The 23,187-nt window shown below is 40.3% G+C and overlaps 1 protein-coding gene across 1 annotated transcript; it reads left to right on the top strand.

Annotated features, from left to right (window-relative positions):
- The first annotated feature begins 15,762 nt into the window (after positions 1–15,762).
- Positions 15,763–22,982, top strand: pyya (peptide YYa). The gene is made up of 4 exons (XM_030735878.1): positions 15,763–15,864; positions 18,387–18,574; positions 22,544–22,624; positions 22,728–22,982. Exons 2-4 carry the CDS (start codon positions 18,387–18,389, stop codon positions 22,750–22,752), a joined length of 294 nt encoding a protein of 97 aa, XP_030591738.1. The 5' UTR covers positions 15,763–15,864; the 3' UTR covers positions 22,753–22,982.
- The last annotated feature ends 205 nt before the right edge of the window (positions 22,983–23,187 follow it).

Here is a 23,187-nt window from a genome sequence, read left to right as displayed (position 1 = left end):
CGCCATATCCTTCCTCCTCCACAAGACCCTTTCACACATAGACACTGGTAAGGGGAACTATGTGAGAGTGCTGTTTGTAGATTACAGCTCAGCATTCAACACCATAGTTCCCTCCAGGCTGGTCTCTAAGCTGCTGGACCTGGGCCTGGGCCCATCCCTGTGCAGGTGGGTTCACAGCTTCCTGACCAGCAGACCACAGGTGGTACGAGTGGGTCACCTCACCTCATCCTCCCTCACCCTCAACACTGGATCCCCCCAAGGCTGTGTGCTCAGCCCTCTGCTGTACTCACTGTACACCCATGACTGCGAGGCCACGTCAGAGTCCAACGTCATCATCAAGTTTGCTGACGACACTGCTGTTGTGGGACTAATCTCTCACAATGAGGAGACAGCCTACAGGAGAGAGGTCTCCCGCCTGGAGAACTGGTGCCAGGAGAACCACCTCCTGCTCAACGTCAGCAAAACGAAGGAACTGATCGTGGACTTCAGCAGGAAGCAGCAGAGGGACTACCATCCACTTGTCATCAGTGGTGCTGAGGTGGAAAGAGTGGACACTTTCAAATACCTGGGAGTGACCATCTCACAGGACCTGTCCTGGACTCATCACATAAACATCACTGTGAAGAAGGCCAGACAGCGTCTCTACCTCCTCAGGCGGCTGAGAGACTTCAAGCTCCCACTCAAGGTGCTCAGGAACTTTTACACCTGCACCATCGAGAGCATCATGCGTGGGAGCATCACCACCTCGATGGGAAACTGCACCAAGCAGGACTTCATGGCCCTAAAAAGGGTGGTTCGTTCAGCTGAACGGACCATCAGAACCACCCTCCCCAACCTGCAGGACATTTACACCAAGCAGTGCAGGCTGAGGGCCATGAAGATCCTAAAACAGCCCAGCCACCCCGGACACTCTCTCTTCTCCCTGCTCCCATCAGGCCGGCGTTACCGCTGCCTGAGGGCTAAGACTGAAAGGTTGAAGAAGAGTTTTTACCCACAAGCCATCCGTCTGCTCAACTCTGAGCCCTAACTGGACCATTATTGCACAATGTAAATATTATAATTTATAAAAGTGTGTATAGTGTATAGTATAGAGTATAGTGTATAGTGTGAATTACTTTTTTTTATTTTTATTCTTCTTCTTATTTATATGTGTGTGTATATATGGTTGCAGGTACAAAATACATTTCACTGTGCATTGTACTGTGTATAACTGTGCATGTGACAAATAAAACACTATCTATCTTAATCTTAATCTTAATCTTAGAGCAACTAAAGTTATAACTGTTAGCCCAAAGATAAGGTATAAGAGTCTTTAACTTAGCGAAGTTAACTTAAATATGCACAATAAGAGGGCTAGCAATACTAAAAGAATGCTTTATGTGGTTAGGATGTGTCCTGCTTTCTTAATGTAGCCGGGAAGTAATTTTCATTTTTTCATAAAGGGTCTCTTAGATGCCAAAATTGAAGCACAACAATGAAAATGCCTATCCATCCAGGCTATTCCATTGAGCTTTCTTGGTTCCAGTTGCAGGTATAAAAGGAATAAACATTTTTATATGGTGAACATAACAGTGTAATTTTGTTTTTCTTTTGAGATGTGGGTGAGGAACTGATCATTTCTGACACTGGTTCATGAGTTTAGCTTACTTATTGATAAGGACAATGCCCGATACTCTTCATTTATACTATCTCTGTCCCACCGCACCAATATCCCCCTTTACATTCTTCTAGTATTTTACTTCACCACTGTCAAAAGTATTGAGCTGTACTGCTTTCATTGTCTTTTGGATTTTATTCTTGTCATTTTTCAGCCTCTTCTCCCATATAGGGTAAAAGGTGTGTTCAGGATATGGGAGATCAATGGTTGAAATGAGCTTTATTGATTGAAGGAAAGGCTACGAAAAGCCCACAGGCTCTTTGACCACTTCTTTAACCTTCCCTCATTTCTCTTCTGGTTTCTGTTTTTTTCTTTCCAATGATATATTTGCCTTTTTAAAATCCATATGCCTTTTTTTAACCCATTTTTCTCCCCTGTATTTTTGTATGTACAGATATTTCTACTATCCCCTGATAACATCTACCCTGTAAGCACCCTTGGGACTCTTCATTCCACCACTGACTGGGAGGAGTTAAATCAGATCATAAGCCCATGTTAGAGTACTCTGCGTTATATTGGGGTGATACCAAGGGAGAAACAAGGCCTTACATTTGTAAATAAAATTAAATAAAAACTTATTGTTGGAGGTTTTTGGTGCAGCACCTTCTTTACAACCGATTTCACTCAGTGACACATATCAGCCTCCAGACACCACCCACTCAGAGAATACACATTTTTCCCAAATGATCACAGGTTACCAAAGTTTACACAGCTCATGCAACTGCAAGAGAATCAAACATAATTATTGTTGCTGAGAATGATCACATTCAAATTTAGGCTCAAGCTAAACACCTGCTTTAACTCCCAGCCCATAGTGAGACATGTCAGGGATGAAGTGGTATCACCTAGATTAGCAGAGACCATGCCCTGCTGGAATCAACCATAAAAGTGAGCTTTGGCATGTGTCCCCAGTGGCTGGGACTACAATATATCCATGGCAACCTGTTGGACTTAGACCAGATGAATAAAATGGAATTGCCATATTGTGGACCTGCCACCCACTGGGCAGGAAAATTGGTGAGTGTTCTAAAAGCTGGAAAGCAGGCAAAGCGCTGGCAATAGTGTGCCAAACACTGGCTGCTGGAGTAATAAAAGGTGGATTTTTACACATATTAATCAGTAACCTGCATTCATTTACAGATTAAAAAAAAACAGTGGCCAATAAAGCACTATATGCCTTGTGTAACACTTTTTAACCATTCGTTAAACAGCCTTCATATAAAGGATAGGGAAATTAGAAGTGATTTAGAGACGGGGATTGTTAGTCAAGTCTTTTAAATGTATTTGCTGGCTAATTTAAAAAGGGGGGATTGTATCAGATCATGAAAAGATTTCAACAAACAGAACTTTGAAACAGCTGTCTGAATAAATCACAAACAACCTCTTCCTGTTTGACGTCTAATCAAAGCCTTGCTTGGGTGGACTCGCATGTGTATTGTATTGAAAACAGCTATTGTTTTCTTTTGATTTTATATATATGCATCATACTTAATTTCATCAAGAAACTGTGTTGCCTATTGTTCAGGTGCTGATATTAAAAGTGGTTATGAGACAGTGATCGTATCATATTGTTAATGAACGGGAACAGATGATGAAGTTAGTAGCTAGATAAAATACATTTACTGCATGGTGAGAAGGAAAACAAAAAAGGCATAATAAGATTGCGATGAAACTCGAGCTCATTACTCTCTGGTATCATATTATCTGTAGTTATATTAAATAAAGAGGTACAAGTGTTTCCAACGCAGCATTAAGATTTATACTTTGAATATATGCCTGAGAAACAGAGCTGTGAAGAGAATGAAGGCGTGCAAGGCACATACACACATCAGGCAAACACATCCACTTAAAATTAGACATAAGGCTGAGGCTCATGTTTACTGTCTGCACTAGCACAAAGCTGTGTTTTGCAGCTGGAAGATATCTTTGCAGCTAGCCTTATTGCGTTTGTACTCTATATTACCAAGAGGATTCGCTCATCTGCCTTCACATGCTTATGAACTTGAGTGACATCCCATTCTTAATCCATTGGGTTTAATATGATGTCAGCTCACCCTTTGCAGCTGTAATGGCTTCAACTGTTCTGGGAAGGTTTTCCACAAGGTTTAGGAGTGTTTATGGGAATTTTTGACCATTCTTCCAGAAGCACATTTGTGAGGTCAGACACTGATGTTGGATGAGAAGGCCTGGCTCACAGTCTCCGCTATAATTTATCCTAAAAGTGTTGTAACAGGTTGAGGTCAGGACTCTGTGCAGGCCAGTCAAGTTCTTCCTCACTAAACTCAGACAAGTACTGTTCTCCTGGCAACCACCAAACCCAGACTTGTCCATCAGATTGTCAGATGGAGAACCGTGATTCATCATTCCAGAGAACATGTCTCCACTGCTCTAGAGTCCAGTGGTGGCGTACTTTACACCCCTGCATCCAACACTTTGCATTGCTCTTGGTGATGTAAGGCTTGGATGCAGCTGCTCAGTCATGGAAACCCATTCCACAAAGCTCTTTACATAGTGTTCTTGAGATAATCTGAAGGCCACATAAAGTTTGGAGGTCTGTAGTGATTGACTCTGCAGAAAGTTGGTGACCTTTGTGCAATATGCACCTCAGCATCTGCTGACCCTGCTCTGTGATTTTACACAGCCTACCACTTTGTACTTTGTTTATACACCTGTGTCCATTGAAGTGATTGGAACACCTGAATTCAATGATTTAGATGGGTGAGGGGATACTTTTGGCTATATAAAGTATTTTGGGGAATTTGCATTTCAGAATGCAAAAGTTTTTGTGGAGAGTATTTAAATAAATCATACATACTGCAAATTGTGTCTTTCTTTTCTCTGAAGCACACACAGACCTTTGCAACATCACAAATTGACTTCCATGCAGTTTTTTTTCCCCTCTCTACCATCAGATCTGTTACACAGAGACCACACTGAAACGTCTGTCAAAATACAGAAAGTAACAGAACAGATCTGAAATGATTGAGATTAAAGTCTAACCATTATTTATTATTTATTGGCTTTCATAAATACCTGCAGCCTCACATGGCATGAATAAAAAGTCATCAAGTCGGCTCATTTCTGACCTGCTAATCTGCACCACTCTTGGTAACATGCTGGCTATTATCTAAAATGAACTGGCTGCATCTTAGACATTATTGCATTGTTCATAGATCACTCACAGAACTTTCCATCACTTCCATCGATGGGTTTTTTTTTTTGGATTGTAGCCTCATACTTACTTGCCCCACTTAATAAAACTGTCCCTAAGTGAAAAATATACACACACAAGCTCATCACAGCAGTTCCATTAGACTGATGTGTTGTTGTTGGTGCTGATACAGCTGCTTATCACTGAATTCTGCCTGTCACATTATCTCGACAGAGCAGAGATACAGACTTAAATAAACACAGAAAGGCTCCTGAATATCAACACAGGAGACTGGCGTCAATGCATTTCTGTGTGTGTGTGTGTGTGTGTGTGTGTGTGTGTGTGTGTGTGTGTGTGTGTGTGTGTGTGTGTGTGTGTGTGTGTGTCTGTGTGTGTCTGTGTGTGTGTGTGTCTGTGTGTCTGTGTGTTTACGTGCACTTCACAACCATTTAAAACATCTGCATTTGCAGCATCTTTTGACTTGATACACCAGAAAAGTTTGTTTGTTTGTTTGTTTTAAATTTGGACATTTTATTTGGAAATGTAAATGTGTGTATATATGTGTGTGTGTGTGTGTGTGTGTGTGTGTGTGGGAGATGACAGCACTGTGTGTTTTATCAGCGCTGTTTAAATGTTTCCTGCCACTCATCATCCTCGTTTATAGCAATTCTAACCTTTACAAGACTGCTATTGATACAATCAGAGAAAAACACACAGATGCACACACTGACGCAGACACACTGACATGTTCTTTGTTCAGTTTTTTTCCTTGTGAATAGACTTTATATGCTCCCATTAACTACCATTATATGATCCATCCTTGATCCTCTTTAAAATAATGCCTATAGAAATCATATATTCAAATAATGTGTTTCTTTAATAAATCAAAACATAGTCATATGGAAAAAACGAAGTACACTCTTACATTTATCGCACCATCAAATTACAATCAGAAATTGCAGATTAGGTGCAACTAATTCATGCTGCCTTAAGAGGTGGAGATGGAGCCTGTATTATTTGAACCAGTGACTGCTGGGCTCTTTTTATGTGTGATGCCAAGTTTTAAAAACAAGAAAACATTGCAGATGTGTGTGAATCTAGATGTCCAAAAAGAAGATAACTGGAAAAAAAAATTTAAAAAGAAGTGGTTGGGAAAAACAGCAGCCACAAAGTGGTAGTCCATGTAAAATCACAGAGCAGGGTCAGCGGATGCTGAGGTGCATAGTGCACAGAGGTCACCAACTTTCTGCAGAGTCAATCACTACAGATCTCCAAACTTTATGTGGCCTTCAGATTAGCTAAAGAACAGTGCGTAGAGAGCTTCATGGAATGGGTTTCCATGGCTGAGCAGCTGCATCCAAGCCTTACATCACCAAGTACAATGCAAAGCATCAGATGCAGTGGTGTAAAGCACAGTGCCACTGGACTCTAGAGCAGTGGAGACGTGTTCTCTGGAGTGATGAATCACACTTCTCCATCTGGCAATCTGATGGACAAGTCTGGGTTTGGTGGTTGCCAGGAAAACAGTACGTGTCTGACTGCACTGTGCCAAGTGTAAAGTTTTGTTTTGTTTTTTTGTTTGTTTTTTTTTTGGGGGGGGGGGGGGGGGGGGGGGGGTCAGGAGTTGGGCTCGGCCCCTTGGTTCCAGTGAAAGGAACTCTTAATGCTTCAGCTTACCAAGACATTTTGGACAACTTCATGATCCCAACTCTGAGGGGATGGTCCCTTCCTCTTCCAACATGACTACAAACCACTGCACAAAGCAGGTCCGTAAAGACATGGATGAGTCAGTTTGGAGGGGAAGAACTTGACTTGAACTTGATTCCTGACCTCAATCCGATGGAACACTATTGGGATGAATTAGCATGGAGACTGTGAGCCAGGCCTTCTCATCCAGCATCAGTATCTGACCTCACAAATGTGCTACTGAAAGAATGGCCAAAAATTCCCATAAACACTTCAAAATCTTGTGAAAAGCCTTCCCAGAATAGTTAAAGCTGTTACAGCATACAAAGGATGGGCTGACACCATTTTAAACCCTATCAATTGAGAATGGTAGCACTCAACTTCATATGCATGTGAAGGCAGATTTTTGGCAATATAATGTACTTACAGTACAGCAGGTGCTTCTACAACAGACTGACAGCCCAGCGGCCTGAGAAAGGGAAAGCGGAGATTAAAGGATTGCTGTCATTGTTGCTCTGTGTCCAGATTCATTTGGACTGCAATCTGCCTTGTCTTCTGCCGTGAGAATCAACCCAAGTGATCATATAGTGTCAACTGGCCAGCACCGGCTTGGCTCCTCTGATAGCACTCTTTTAAGATGGATGGTGAAGCAAGATTTTTCTCCTACACTCACTTGTCTTCTGGTAAAAGGTCATGTGATTATGCTGTGATGCACAAGATCACACCAATGCAGACTGTTTCCAATTTGCTCAGGACTCCTGTGGCATCACATTTAAACACAGTGGGTATCCTTAAGTGTATTTTTTCTTCTACTGTGTGTGTGTGTGTGTGTGTGTGTGTGTGTGTGTGTGTGTGTGTGTGTGTGTGTGTGTGTGTGTGTGTGTGTGTGTTAATATTATGAAAGTGGGAATATTATGAAAGTGGGAATATTTTCACTCCAAGACACAATCAACTAGTTTTTTTTTCTTTTTTTCCTAAACTATGTTTTAAAGCTGTTTTTTCCTCGTGTGGCTTGCTGTGTTCTTACTCCTGGCTTTTGTTGGTTTCTATCCTGTTATTCTCTGACTGAGTTCACGTCATTAACCTTCTTCCTGGTGTATGCCTCCCTCAGTCTTTATTGTTTGTTGTTGTTAACAAACTTTTATCTATTGTCTTCTTGTGTCTTTTAATGTTTCCTTATTTCACTTTTTTTTAAATATATATTTTAGATTGGCTTTGTAAAGTTTTACTGGTGAGTCTGCTTCCTCCCTTTAGCACTCTTTGTTACTTTTTTTCATAGGTCTTTTATTGTAGGAACACTACAATTAATTTGCAAGGTCTAATTACAAAATAATTAACAGCAAAGCCTCTTTTCAGAAGTAGAAGCAGGTCACACGAGTGGAAGTCAGTTACAAGTGTTAACCTTCACATCCCAAGCAAATCTGAAGTCCAGTCAAGTCCCTGTTGTTAAACAAGTGAAGATGAAAGTCCAGCAGGTGAGCCTGTAATCCCATTTCCTGTGCCCTGTTGTGGCTAATCTGCTCAACATAGGGTTATTGTATCAAAAACTAAAGATGCATATCATTAAACCTTTAACAATCCTGGATTTTTTAGGCAAAATTTTTTGGGCCCAGATACAGGCCCTAGTATTGTTAAAGGTTTAAGAAATTTTTAACAGCAAAGCAAAAAAAAAAAAAAAATCCCCAAAAGGTTGCCTGGCTACTAAACCTGGTGACCAGGGCTTTGAATAGTTAATGTAGCATACATGAAAGTACAGTACCAGGAAAAGTATTTGCACATACTAATATTAGCCAAAGGCAATCAGTTGTGCCACCCTTGGCAGCAAGAACTACAACCAAGCATCTGCAATAACTGGCAAATAGTCTTTCACATCACTGGGGAGGCATTTTGATTCACTTTCCTGAATTGTTTGAATTCAACTGCATGAGAGGGTTTTTGAGTACAAACAGCCTATTTAAGGTCATACCAAAGTATCTCTACCAGATTTAAGTCCATACCTTGACTAGGCCACCCCAAAACCTTTTTTTTTTTTTTGAGAATTTTTGACTTGATTTGTGGACTTGATGTTGTGTTTTGGATCTTTGTCCTGCTACATGACCTTCTTCAGGGCACGAACTGTTGGCCAGACATTCTCCTTCAGAATTTTCTGGTAGAGCAGAATTGATGGGTCCATTAGAGCAAGTCTTCCAGCTCCTGAAGCAGCAAAGCAGCCCCAGACCATCACACCACCACCATATTTGACTGTTGGTGTGATGTTCTATTTATAAAATGCTGTGTTTGTTTTATGAGAGATATATAACTTTTCTTCCGCTGGTCCATAGAATATTTTCCCAAAAGTCTGGGGTCCTTTGTGTTCTTTTTGGTCACCAGTGGTTTTCACCTTGGAACTCTCCCATATTTGGAGTTCCATAGATAAGTGTTTGTGGTCTGTCCAAACTACAAACAGCTGTTCTGCCCCCTCTAGCCAGTGCCTCCCCTCTTCTAAAGCCAACTTCACTGTCAGTAATTCAAGATCACCATCATAATTTCTTTCAGCCGGGGACAAGCAACGGGAGAACAAGGGTGCAGTTTACCCTCAGGATTATTGCACTGCAAGAGGACTGCCCCCACCAGAGAGCCGAAGGCATCCACCTCAAAAATGAACTGTTTGTGTAGATCAGGCTAAACCAGAACTGGGGCTGAACTGAACTGAACTCAATATGTTCATGATGATTTCTGGAGAGGATCAAGTGCACTTGTGAGTGATCGTGTAAAATGTGTGGCCATTCAAAGCAGACGCTGAAGTGTGGTGAAGTGGGACGATTTAGTTGCTGAACCAGGTCACTGTCAATTAGGCTTTGTTGGGCACCAGAGTCGATTAAAGCCTGCAAAGATACCTCATCCTGACAAAAACAAATGGTGGCAAGTACTGTAGTTGCATATGGGGTTCAAATACTGATTGCAACCTGCCCACCAGTATCCCCGCAGCTGCTGGAGGGTGCAGTCTTTTGGCTGCACCAGACAGTGGAAAGAAAATGTCCAGGTTGGCCACAGTAAAGACAAACTCTTGCCTCAGTCCTTCTTTGCCATTCCTCGGGTTGCCATTTTGATCGACCGAGTTACATCGACTCCTCAGCCCACTCGGGAGATGAACGCGAAGTGCGGACACCCAGACTGGAAGGTGCAGAAGAATAAGCGGGAAATCTGTAGTTTCTCTGAAATGAACGTTCACAGAGCTGATGATCTTTTCTTTCAGCTAAGTCAGCCAACTCAACTCTTCTCTAGTGGCTAACTCATCTTTCAGTCAAGCGCTTAATGAGTGATAAAATGCACCTTTCAAAGCTTTATCCCTTCAGCCCGATTCTGTGGCCAAAGTACAAAACTGTACCAGAAACTCAGAGACTGGCCTTTTCCCCTGACAAATAGTAAATAGTTTCCTAGAAACCTCTCCCTCCCAAAGCAGATAGTCAAGCATGTGCTAAAAATGTTGTATAGGACCACCTATGTCAAAATTACATAATCTAGTTTTACTTCAAAACTACAAGAGTAAGCTGAAATACTCTGCAGTGCTTTAAAGAGAAAATTGGAGCTTTATGGAAGTAGAACTGTGCATTTTAACATATCATAGAAATCCAGTGGTAATATAAAAATATTGATTATAGCTGCATTAATTAGGACTGATTAGCAAACAGCTAACACCACGCCTAAATTTAATATTAACTTGCTAATCAAGATTGACCAAGAAGTTCAACAGGCTCAATATTACACCACCATAGAAGGGACCTTTTCAGTTTTTGTCAGTCTGCCTGCACATTTTTTCAGGACAGTATAATTTTCCAGGTCATTTCAGTTTTACTCTTTGCCTTTAATGTTGACATCAAATCAGCTTTTATCTTTTTTTTTTTTCCATCTGTCTCATTTCATAAAGTTGGATCTTAGTGAAAAGGCTCATTGGCAGCATAAACGTAGGCTCATGGGTAGACACACACACACACACACACACACACACACACACACACACACACTGTAGTCAGTAATTGCCTTGCCCTTTTAGCAATGCATTATCACAGGTAATATTTGTGGAAGGAAGTATAGTATGTTGGCTTCCCCAAACAAACTTACATTCCCCACCAAGTACACAAACAGTCAGCTATTGGCTCCTGTGTTTGTTCAGGAAACAGAGAAAGGTTGAGAGCAAATACATATTTACACTGCTTTTATTGTGTCTGTGTGAGATAGATAGAGACAATGGAGAGGCAGGGAGATTCTGCTCGATAACTGAATAAATGGCTGTAAAAAGAAAATAAAAATTACAATGAAATATATTTACTTGGAGATTTATACTGTTAGGATGACAGGAATTAATTAGCACAAATTTTCATCAACTACATTACACTTCCATTAATTTCTTACCTTCCAGGCAGCCGTTTGTTTCACTTCAGGCAAAGAAAAAATGAAAATGAATTAAAACCTGCTTAAGGTAATCTGTCTTTATTTATGTGTTATTTTCTCCCAAAGCTGTGTCATAATGCAGCAGACTCATTACATTTGCATTACTGGATTCCACACTTTGCAGTGACAACTAATATTTGATTGCATTTTTCACTGCTTATGTTTAAATGGCATTGTGTTACATTTGTCAAATCTTACTCAGCTCAGTATGAGTCCAACAGAGTAATAAAAGCAAGAGGATGAAATAAGGCACATGGCATAATAAATAAATGATGGGGTTTGACAACTGATATCTGTTATATTAGTTATATTTGGCTGATATGTGATATCTCACTGCTATTAAAAAAATCCTCCCTGATATAGAAGTGTGAAAAGTATACCAGCATGTACAGCAGTGTCCTTTATTTTGTTTCTGTGCAACATTATCCACACTGAAATGGAAATTTGCTGCAATTGAGAACTGAAAGAATAAAAAAGCATATAGGCAGAGAGCTTATTGTCTTTTTAGCAAAAATAATAATCTGTCAAAAACTAGGAGTTCTTCATCTATGCTAGTCTACATTTAGGTTTCCTGTAGGAACAGGATTGCTTTACAAATCAAGTTGAAAGTATTAGTCATTGATAAAAGTTAAATTCCACACTGAAGTTGCTCTGATCAGTGAATTAAGTCGAAGCTCTTTGTCCACCGCTGCCATACTACTGTAAGTCACTGGTTCTTCACTGTCACCAAAACATCTGGAACCACAAGCAACTGGACACCTGAGAGTTCTTTATTTGGCACCAAGAATTAAAGAGGAAATCCTTTGAGTTACACCTGTGATGAGTTCGAAAAGCTGTGGACTGCATTTCTCCCAGTGCACCCTGTCACTGGTTCAGCATGTATCCTTCCAAAGACCAATGTTAAGTTTTGCATTTTGTTATTCCATTGCTCAGTGCTCTTTTTTATGGAAAGAAATATTTGGTGCTTATCAAAGAAAAGAAAATTGTGTATTTATTAGAAATTTCCAACAAGTCCTCCAATCCAGTGATTCCAACCTGTAGAGTGTTAATAAAGGCATTTTGTAACAGGCCTTTTCTAGGCATACATTCTCAAAGTTTGTTTTTGTCATGCATTTGTACAATTGAAATTGTGTGTCAAATTACTGGACTTTAAGGTGACTGTGTACCTTTATAGCGGTCAAAAAAGGCATGCATGTTTTCCCAAGCAATAAAATGTGCATATTTGCAACATTTCTTTTGAATATGATGAGACAGATTGTGTATGGCCAAATACAAATAAACTATATTTCCAAAAGTATTTCTGCCTTCACATGCATATGAACTTGCGTGACATCCCATTCTTAATCCACAGGGTTTAATATGATGTGGGCCCGCCCTTTGCACCTATAATAGCTTCAACTCTTCTGGAAAGGCTTTCCACAAGGTTTAGGAGTGTTTATGGGAATTTTTGACCATTCTTCCATAAGTGCATTTGTACGGTCAGACACTGATGTTGGATGAGAAGGTCTGGCTATAATTCAGTCTATAATTCATCCCAAGAATGACCCAGCACACCTAAATGTATAATGAGGGTGCTCTGGCAGAGGTCCCAGTCCACGAGCTCTTCAACTCCCACCTCTGGCAGAACTTTGACAGCATTCTGAGGGAAGCTGAGGACACTGAGTCCGAATGGACCATGTTCCACACCTCCATTGTTGAGGCTGTTGATCAGAGCTGTGGCTTCAAGGTGGTTGGTGCCTGTCGTGGTGGTAATCCCCAAACCAGATGGTGGTCACCAGAGGAGAAGGGAGCCATCAAGCTGAAGACAGAGTCCTATCGAGCTTGTGGTCAATGTGATGACAAAAGCTTCATACAAATGTCAGTCCATTCCCAAGTGTATGAATGAAAAATGAAAAAAATCTGTGACAATGAAACCATTGGTGCCCAGATTCCCAGTTTTGCACTTTTCTTACAAAGCATAACTTAAAGCATAACATTTTTATCAGAAGTTCAGCACTGGTATCCGTAGCCCCTTAACTGGCAAGGGCCCGGTGACGGGCCGTTTGTAGTCCCTTTTATATGGCAGGCTAGACCCTCCCATTTTTATTGACACGTCATTCGGCCAATCATGTAACTGGCTGCACCAAATCACCTGACAAAGCTACGTGACGCCCTCTGAGTATTATTGGCTCTGGGAAACCCATTTCTTAACATTATTGGCCGAATGAGGTGTCAGTCAAAATGGGCGGGTCTAGCCTGCCATATAAATGCACTTCATTCGGCCCGCGGACCAGACGCAGCCGATTAATAGGCTATGAAATGTGTTTTTCAGAGCCAATAATAACCAGAAGGCGTTATGTAGTTTTTGTCAGGTGATTTTTTTGCTGCCAGTTAAGGGGTTAAGGTACAAACCGGAAGAGCATAAAAGCGCACCTTGTAAAGGCTGTTATTTGTCTTCTAGAATAGGTTCTAGAACAACAAGTAAACAGAGGTTTCTTTTCTTTGACAACACAAGCAGGCTCATTTTTTTCCTGCCTAAACATTACATCAGATTCTCTGTTGTCCTTATAGATGCACCCAGCAGGATCAGTCAGGCCTGAAAGTGTCTCTTAGCCATGTTGGTGTTCTCGTGGGAAAGCTCATTTACTCGAGTAGCTCAACGTGCTACAAGCGTTTCAGCCCCGCTCCATGTGTCATGAGTAGCATTTTTGGCTTTATTCTCTTCCCTCCCATGTGCATAGCCTCTTAATTGGTATGATAATGACTTCAAACAAACTGCTCTGTAGAGAAGACGATCAATAAGTGTTATAGATCCAGATAAGGAAGTTCTCCACTTAAGCATATCTATTGAATTTAAACCCTCTCTTGCTTTCAGTAAATCCAGTAGAATCAGTTGTGTTGGATGAGTAACCAGGCTCATAGAAGGCTTTGAAGCATTTTGAGTGGTTAGGAAAACTAGAAAAGCACAAAGTAAATGCTTGTCCAGTTCATGTTTCCATTTGAATGCCATTTTATTTTTTAATAAAATAGTTATCAAGGTAAGGTCACATTATTGGCTGATGTAAGGAGACAAGTAAGAATGATTTCCATTCTAAGGTTCATTTATGAGTGCATTTTTAGACTTGTGTTTTTCACTTTTTGTGTTCCATAATTTAACCTAATTTGGTTAGCTTTAAAAAAATGAATTATTTAAGTCTTGGAAAAGGTAATATTTGTTAAAATACACCATTTCTTTAATGTAACCACAGGTAACAAGGCAAACTGAAGTCTCATACATTATGTTTGCCATTACAGTTTTTCTGTTAGATGCTTTTCTGTTTTGGTGTTACATGCAAAATGATAAAAACTAGGATGAATGCTGGCCAAACCCTACCCCTAACCTCAGATGGGTCACCAGTGGAGGTTAAATACACATCGATGAGATAAAAACATCCAAAATCTGATCTATTTACAATGCCACCGGTTTTCTACTAAACCCTGCCATAGAGGATTTATCTCTAGTCTTGATAATCAAACTCCCTATTAATGGCTATGCAGCTTTATCCATGTGTTGAATATTTCTTTTTGCTCTTGCCTCTCATTACTGCTGATAAGATGGAAATTTCGATGGTGACAGTTCAATTAATTCAAATGTTAATAAAATACAGAAATTAAAAATTGAGGAGATAATTTTACAGCGCTGAGGTTCACGAGGATTAGAGAACTATATGTATTCATGCCAACAGGGTCCCACATTAGTTTTTCAAGTTATTCCACAGGGACATTCTCCAAAATCTAAAGATGGAGGTCTTCAACCTGGGAGGAAGAAAAGAGCAGCAACTCAGGCCTGCAGCAAAACACTGATGTCATCAGTAGCAAGGGGAAAACTCACAGGGGAGGAGAGGAGAGGGCCCTGGGTATGCATAACACGTAAACCCATGTCATTCAGGTGCTTGAACGTCACAGCTTTGGACTGCTGAGACTGCGTCATCACGCTTCTTTATTGACTTTGACACTTTGCAGTGAAATGACTTTTTGTCAGTGGGTCTGTCTGTCTGTCTGTCAGCCTCACCATTGCCACGTGGCTCCGCCTGGTGGTAGAAACCACAACAGTTTGGTTCAACTATTGAAATCAGTTCAAACAGATTAACAGGCAACAAAATAAAATCAAAGTTGTTAGCTGGACTTCAGATAAAATGCTCTGCATGTGTCTAACATCTCTTCAGTTCAGTCAACACACAAAGGATGTAGTATGACTGTAAAAATATATCCCATAATCTACAGGTTCTTCATTACTGCCCCAAACACACTGAAATCTCTGCCAACTGTAGCAACATGAACGAATTGCTTCTTCTTCTTCTTCTTCTTCTTCTTCTTCTTCTTCTTCTTCTTCTTCTTCTTTTTTTTGACAATTATTGGTTTTGATTTGGACATGTGGGATACTATTTAATTGATTTCTCATGAGATGCTGTAAGAATGTAACAGACTTGCTTTTCAGGACAGTTCAGTCAGGGTTTATAACGGCCAGATAAGGCTATGTAGAGCTTCACTTGAGAAAGCAGATGGAAATTCAAACATTCATTCTCCCTTTTTTTTTTTCCCACTGATGCAGCTTTTGAGTGTCATGGCCCAAAATGTCATCTGTTACCTCCATCAGAAACACGGGACTGACTGCGTGACCGACGCCTTAGTAATGTCTCATCATCATCGCCACCATCACTATCTGACTCATTCGGCCTCTACACCCACCCTTCGCCTTCACACACCCGCGCGCGCGCGCGCACATGCACATGGTATAACCCCTCCCTTCTCCGCTGCTGCTAAACTGTATAAATAACCTCTGTCGGAGTTTGGAAACAAGGTACAGCGACCCGCAGAGTAAAAATAACACATCGAAGAGGAGAGAGCGTAAACCCTCTGCTGCTGTAAGATACCACCTGTGGCTGCGACTTCTACCTACAACCTCCAAAGTCTTCTCAAAGTAAGTCTCCGCTCTCCTCACACTCATTAACAGCCAGTGGTTTAACTTTATTTTACTACTGTAGGAATTCATTTACATGTTTATATGCGGGTAAAAATCTGAGCAAAACTTTGCAAATAAAAACCTTCTGCTACTCTTTTAAACGTTAATCAGAGTCAAACCGCTTGTTGAGGTGCCGCTTGGAACGCGTTCAACACCAAGGACAGCGCAGGGCAGATTCACCTCACAGTTCGTGACGCCGCGTTCCCTCACCATCCACGTCGCTTTCTTTAGTCAAGTATTTTTTCTCTTTCCCTCGCGGGAGTGAAAAAAAAAAAGAAAACGCAATAGAAACGTGTGCAGAGGTCACTGCTGCGTGAACCTGAACAGGTGTTTGAAAAGTTCTAAAGGATGGCGCTCAGAGGAAAATCCAGTCGAGGAAAAGCCAGTATTACTATGGAAATTTATTTTTCATAAAACGTAGATGGAGGAAATACATTTTTTATTGAGGTACCTCAGACTTGTATCTATTATTCTGCCCATTCAATTAGCCAAAAACGGCTACAGAAATACAATAAATAAGTAAGGAAATACATAAATAAGCTGTAAGTATGATTGGATCACGATTTGAACTGGATGAATACCAGCGCATCGCTATCTTTGCGGAGGTTTTGTGCGGGCTGCAGACTGCGGGCAAAGGCGCAGAGCAGAGGCTTCTGCCGCAGCTTCACCTGCATCCAAGGTGCGCGCAGAGGAGGATCAATTCCGGAGAGGTTAAAACTCGGAGAGGCTCAGTAGCTGTAACTGGTGAAGGCCACATCCAACTAATAAAGATGTTCTTTTATGTACCAGTATCAACTGTTGCAAGTAGACAAAACGCAAAAAAAAAAAAAAAAAAAAAAAAAAAAATAGCTTCTATAATTATTAAATTTTAAAGGGCTAAGGATTCCACAAAAATATTGATTTTATTGTTGTTGCTCAGATTACATTTATAAACAGTGTTTTAAAAGGCAGTTAGACTGTAGACGGATAGTTCATTAGTATTACACCACCTGATTAAATCGTGTGGCGGCTGATCCCCCGCTGATTGTAACGCAACATATAAACCAGAAAACATACAGAAGTGAATACCTGAGGCTGCTGCAGCTCATCAGGTGTGAGTATCTTACAACAAAAAAAATATAGGCTTCAAGGGAAAATAGTTTTCAATATTTACTAACATGCTAACTAAAAAAAATAAATATTAATTATGCAATATAGATTTAGGTTTTAGTTTAATTCCTAACCTCAATATGAACATTTTGGGGCTCAGAAATACTAAGATGAATTGTGACATTATTTCAACTGTGAAATGGACAAACTGAAGCTTTTTTAAAAGCCTCCACAAAGCAAGGGCATCAGATGGAGGACAGAGGGTTTATTAATTTTCTTTAGTGATGCAAATTTATGAAAAGTTTGCAATTATTTAATCTGTGCAGACCTGCTATGGAGCAAACAGGGGATTTCTGGGGAAAATGGGTATGTGGCTGCTTTGTTTGGCTGGTAATCCAGCCATATTATGACAGTGAAAATATATAAAAAATCTAAACAACCTTGGAGTTGTTCTGGCTAGTTGCCACCAGTATATTACAGAAAGATTTCTTTCTTTTTTAAATAGATAAAAAGCATCAAAGCAGGAGTCCAAGTAATAACAATAACAGCAGGAGAAGTTGCAATAATGGCATCATCTGTTAATGAAATAATAGTCATAAGTCTAATACACGTCAGTGGAAATCCAGCTCCTCAAACAGTGCGCTAATTATTATTATTATTATTCATGCAAATTACACCTTTTTGCAACTCCACAGCCTCCCCGACGATGTGTGAAATCAGTTTCCTCCCCTACACTAAATCCATTTTCTTCATCTTCTTTCAGAAGACAACTTTGAGTTGGGGGCGGGGGATGACAAAAAAAAAAAAATCAATCACAGCCCAAAGCCCTTTAAAAAATTACAGCTATATATTGACTTGTTCAGCCACACACCTCTGTTTACGTGCCAGCCTGAGCAGATAGTACCTTGGAAAACAGATGACATTTTCTTCTTAATACGTCAATAATGAGAAGCACGTGTCAGTGGTTTTGTCATTAGAAAGGAAAGGGAAGATGCCTTCACTAGGCTTAAAGAATTTTTTTAATTCATTATTTTTTAAATGGTAAATGAATTTGTCCCTATGCAGAACTTTACTCTATTTGAGCACTCAAAGCACTTCATGGAACATGCCTGTGCTTTCTAAGTGTTCTCACACACATCCACACTTCTACGTATGAGCACATCAGGTGCAACTCAGGGTTCAGTATTTTGCCCAAGGATACTTTGGCATGCAGACTGGAGCAGCCAAGGATCAAACCAACAACCTTCCAATTAGTAGATGATCTGCTCTACCCCTGACCTACTCTACAGCCACCCCATAAAAGATTAAGAGTTCTGATTTATATTTAAAAAGTCTAAAGTGTCTCTGGATTCATGTATTTAATCTTTTTTTCATCATTTTTCATGTTACAGATGGTCGTGATGCTGAAGCCTTGGGCAGTGCTGGTGGTCTTAGTGCTGTGTGTTCTGGTCTGTCTGGGAACACTGGCTGATGCTTACCCCCCCAAACCCGAGAACCCCGGTGAGGATGCTCCTCCTGAAGAGCTGGCCAAATATTACACCGCCCTGAGACACTACATCAATCTGATCACCAGGCAGAGGTTTGTTCTCTCTCTCTCTCTCTCTCTCTCTCTCTCTCTCTCTCTCTCTCACACACACACACACACACACACACACACACACACACACACACACACACACACACACACACACACACAACACAGACCTTCAGGTTTGTGAAGTCCACTTTTGTGTCTTGGAAAGCAAAAATGCGCCTACAAGGAAGGGGAGGGCCTTTAAATGAATGCAGTCCCTCAAATTAGATTTAGAAGCATCCAAAAATGATTTAACTAGAGGAAAACAGAGATGTCCCCATAAACAAATAAAGCATTTTTCATAGCAGTTTCACCACAGTATTCTCTGATTTAAATATCAATACTGATATCAAATAATTTTCACAATAGCCACAAAAGGTTGTAATAAAAATCCAAAAGAATTTGAGTTCATTCTTCTGTTTAGTTTTCTTCCATCAAGAAATTGTGCAAAGCAAGGCAGGAATATGAATATTTAATGGTTTCATACTGATAACCTTCCCACCATCTCTAAGCATTGACTTTATTGTTATGGAGGATCCTTGTGAAGGTATTTCTGTTAAATCATTCAAAAAAGGCCCTCGAAAGGTCCCCTCAAAATTTAAGACCCTGAGCCAGTTGTAGGTGTTAAGCTAAATGTGTTGGTGTGGAACTTGAGCCTTTTTCTGATTCGCTCCTGCTTAAGCTACTTTAGTCCAGACTGCATTGTGTTTTTCTTGAGTCATTACAGCAAGCTGCTTCATACATAAGCCTGGAGCTCTGTCAACAACTGATGTACACCCCATTCCTCCCCAACACTTCACGCAATGACAGCTCCCTAGATTAGATTACCATCCACTCTCTGAAACCCCCAGGCCTCCAAATGAATGGGACCAGAGCAATAAAATCGGCACAGATGGACCCAAGAAAAAAGTCCAAATTCAGTTAGCGGGGCCTGAGCTCAGTCCTGCGGCTCTCAGGTATAAAGATCAGCAGTGTGGAATTGTCAGGGGGTGTTTGTGTTTTATCATTTGAAGCAATTGGATTCAGCTGATTTTTATTCATGAAAGTCAAATAGGCCATTGATATTTAAATACTAGCCTTAAAGAAGACTCCTAATGTTAGAGAAAGTTCATTAGTTTTGAGGAGAAAGTTTTTCTATTTCACTGGAGAGCTGCACAGATGGTGTGTGATAAACGATACCAGTAGTTATTTAATAGTTTGCTTCGGGCTGTGATGCTCGTCAAGTTTCTGAAAGTCAAAGGCCTTTGAATGCTCAAAGCCTTGTATAAGAAAATATTAGTGTCACTGTGCTACAACCTTTGGAACATTTACATTATTAGCATGCTGCTCTTGGCGGTTCCTCCACTCGTGCTACGTACATGTAGGTACGATGGCGAGAGAGTGAGAAGTGTGCAGAACTCCATATACCATCTGGGTACTCCCGAGGCGTGTAGTAGGTCTATAAAAGTCATGATTTGTACTTTGTTTACTGTGTGTTGGATTTTCTGGAAATTTTATTCAACTCAAAGTGCGTGGAGGTGGAGATGGGAGTCTGTAATCACAAACAAAAGGAAAATTTATATAATATTTTGTTATTGTCACATGTGCTTTAGTGTGACAACATTACTATTTAAATGTTGCAGTTATGCTCATCAGTGTACTGTAATAGCAAAAATTATTTTTCATTCCCAATTGTTCGAAACATTTCACGGACGGCTGTTTTGACACAAGAAAGATTGTGAAGATGTCAAACTGGATTTGGTTTTTGTGATCACATTTCTCCCTGTTGTCATAAATATATATATTTTTTTTACAAAATATCCATTCAACTGATCAATTAAAAAAAAATCAAACGAAGAAGCAATAAGCCAAAACAACATCCAGAGTAGTTCAAATAACCTTCAAATAATCTAATGCTATGATGAAGAGACAGTCATGGAAGACATATTTCTGTACTGTCTAATTTTTTTAGTTTTTATTCCTCCTGAATTCAATTGTTTGTTCATTACAACAGTTGCCTCAAGGTGCTTTAGATTAAAAGTAAGGTACCACAGTATCAGAACGAGAACCGCAACGATCAGATCATGAGACCACTTAATGATTGGAGAGCAGGACCAATGGAGTGTGTTTAAAGTATAATATTATTACATTTACTTAAGTAAGAAATCTGAGCATTTCTTTCCCCACTGGAGAGAGAAAAACACAATAAGACTATTGGCTGGAGGAAAAAGAAAGAAATATTAGAATAGAGATGGTGGAGAAATTGAGGTATCGACCAGGGAGACTGTGAGAGATCTGGGTGCAGGCAGACCATTATCAGCAGGGAAAACATTTTACATCCTGATATGTCACCAGCTGTGTGACAGCTGAAACAGAACGTGTGCGCTACTTGATTGCTTCCCTGCAGGGCAATACACATTGAGGAAGTAACGGAGCATAAGATTGGGTGCTGAGGTCATAGGGGAGGCGGAACAGGTGTTTGATGGGAAAACAGAAGAACTGCAGCCCGCTCTGTGGGAACTGAGTTGATTGTTTCACACACATAAACGCACACACACATTACCAAGTAAATTTTCAGTTAAACGGCTCTGTGATTTTACATTTGCGGGCTCTCTTGGTACCCTGGTTTCCCATCAAGGGAATGATAAAACCCTTCCACACTTGGAAATGACACCCTTGCACACACATTAAAACCAGCGCACACTCTTGAATTTGAATCTGACTGTGACGTTAAAGCACTAGCAGCAAACAAAGGGGAACAGCTGAGGTGGTATATTGGAAAGGCAGAGGTAAGAGAAGAGAGAGACAACAGACTGACAGACAAGTGTGAAGCATCAGAGCCAAAAATCTTAAAGTGATGTTGCTGCTGCGTGAGAAACAAATGTGGTATGAAGCAGTCACTGGTTTGAGACAGATCGTTGCTGTCACACTGGCGATGATGTTCAAAGGAAGGACCGAAGTACAGACACAAAAAACAAAATGAAAACAAAATGGTATTTACTACTAAAGATTAACACAAGGTGTTGCTCAGTTAGAGCGGGGCAAACATATCTCAAGAAGGCAAATAGGGAACCAACAAATGCAAACATGATACAAACAACAATCTGACAAAGTCTGAGGGAACAGACTTGGACTTAACACATCAGGGAGTAGGATAATAAAGCAGAGGTGAACTGAATCAGACAATAACAAAAGGGGAAAAGAACAAAGGAGGGACTGAAGAAACCCACGAGAAAATAACCTTCAAAATAAAACAGGAAATTGAAAGTTAGACCAAGAATTAACTCAGACAAGAACTAAAACAGAGGGACACAAGAGGTGCAGAAAAGAGAAAAAAAAAACAGAAAGGAAGTGAAAATCTAGAGATATAAAGCTGAAACCATTTGCTATTAGAAAGATCATGGCATGTTGCTAATGTATACTACAGTGCTGTGCAAAAGTCCTGAGTTACCTCTCGTTTTTTATATTTTGCTACAAAAATGGGAAATAGGTGCATTACTCATCGCTGATATATAAAGAGTAAATTCTCGTTAGACAATTCACAAGCCTTAATGTGGCATCTTAATGTATTCATGATTTTATTTTCTTTTGTTCGACTAAGCCTTCTGGTTAAATGACCAATTCTGTCAAACGTCTCAATTCCAGTTTGTAATGGCCCTGATTTGCAGTCTTCAGTCCTGCCTGTCGTGGTTTGGGGTTTGGGTCCAGTGGCATTGGGAATTTTATCAAAATTGATGGAAGAATGTAGAAACATACCTTCAGAATTTGATCCACGGTGAAACACTTTTGGAAAGCATCTGACTGGCAGTAGCTTCATTTTTCAGCATGACAATGATCTCAAACACACTGCAGTAAAAGCACTAAAGTGACACACTGTTAAATAATAATGCTAAATAATGCCAACAATAGAGCATCAAGGTTGACCTTTGACTTCATGAAAATTACAGTGATTGCAACTTCAAGGCATCTGACATGAGACAATTTCCTCACTCTCAGGTATGGAAAGCGTTCAGCTCAGGAGGATGTGGTCGCAGAGCTGCTGTTTGGTGGTGACAGCAACAGAGACCAAAGATCAAGGTAAAGACCCTCAAACAGAGAAACTGAAGGGGTCATGTGACCTTGAAGCTTTTACATTCTTCTCTCATTTGCTCTCATTTCCTCTGTCTGTGCCTTTCAACAGATATGATGACTCTTACATGTGGTGATTCTTCTCCCTCCTCATCGGGCATTCCCTCTGGGTACATCCCAGAATGCACCTGGAGGGGCCAATATGTGCCTCTTACCCCTGACCTCTAAACCCAACAAAAGACCATCCTTGATGGAACGCAACCTCCTTCTGTCTCTCCTGTTGTTGACTCACATCTCTGTCACCCCAACAAAACTGTACATAATTTATTATTGAAATAAAGTATATATGTATATGAGATCACAGAAGGTGGAACTGTGTCTGTGTGTGTGTGTGTGTATGTATGTGTGTGTGCATATATGTGTGTGTAAGCACTGGAGTCCTTTACTGTCTATGACTATGTGGAGGTGATCATTCTTGTTTTGCTGTTGGTACTGTCAGAATACATGAATCAAAATGTTTTCTGTGAGATTAAAATTTCTCAAGGACTCATGATCTCTTTTTGTGGCCTTTT

This window comes from Archocentrus centrarchus, chromosome 8 (assembly GCF_007364275.1).
Source record: "Archocentrus centrarchus isolate MPI-CPG fArcCen1 chromosome 8, fArcCen1, whole genome shotgun sequence".
Classification (NCBI taxonomy): Eukaryota; Metazoa; Chordata; class Actinopteri; order Cichliformes; family Cichlidae; genus Archocentrus; species Archocentrus centrarchus.
Note: the sequence above shows the minus strand (reverse complement) of the source record. Positions and strands in the feature narration are given on the sequence as shown.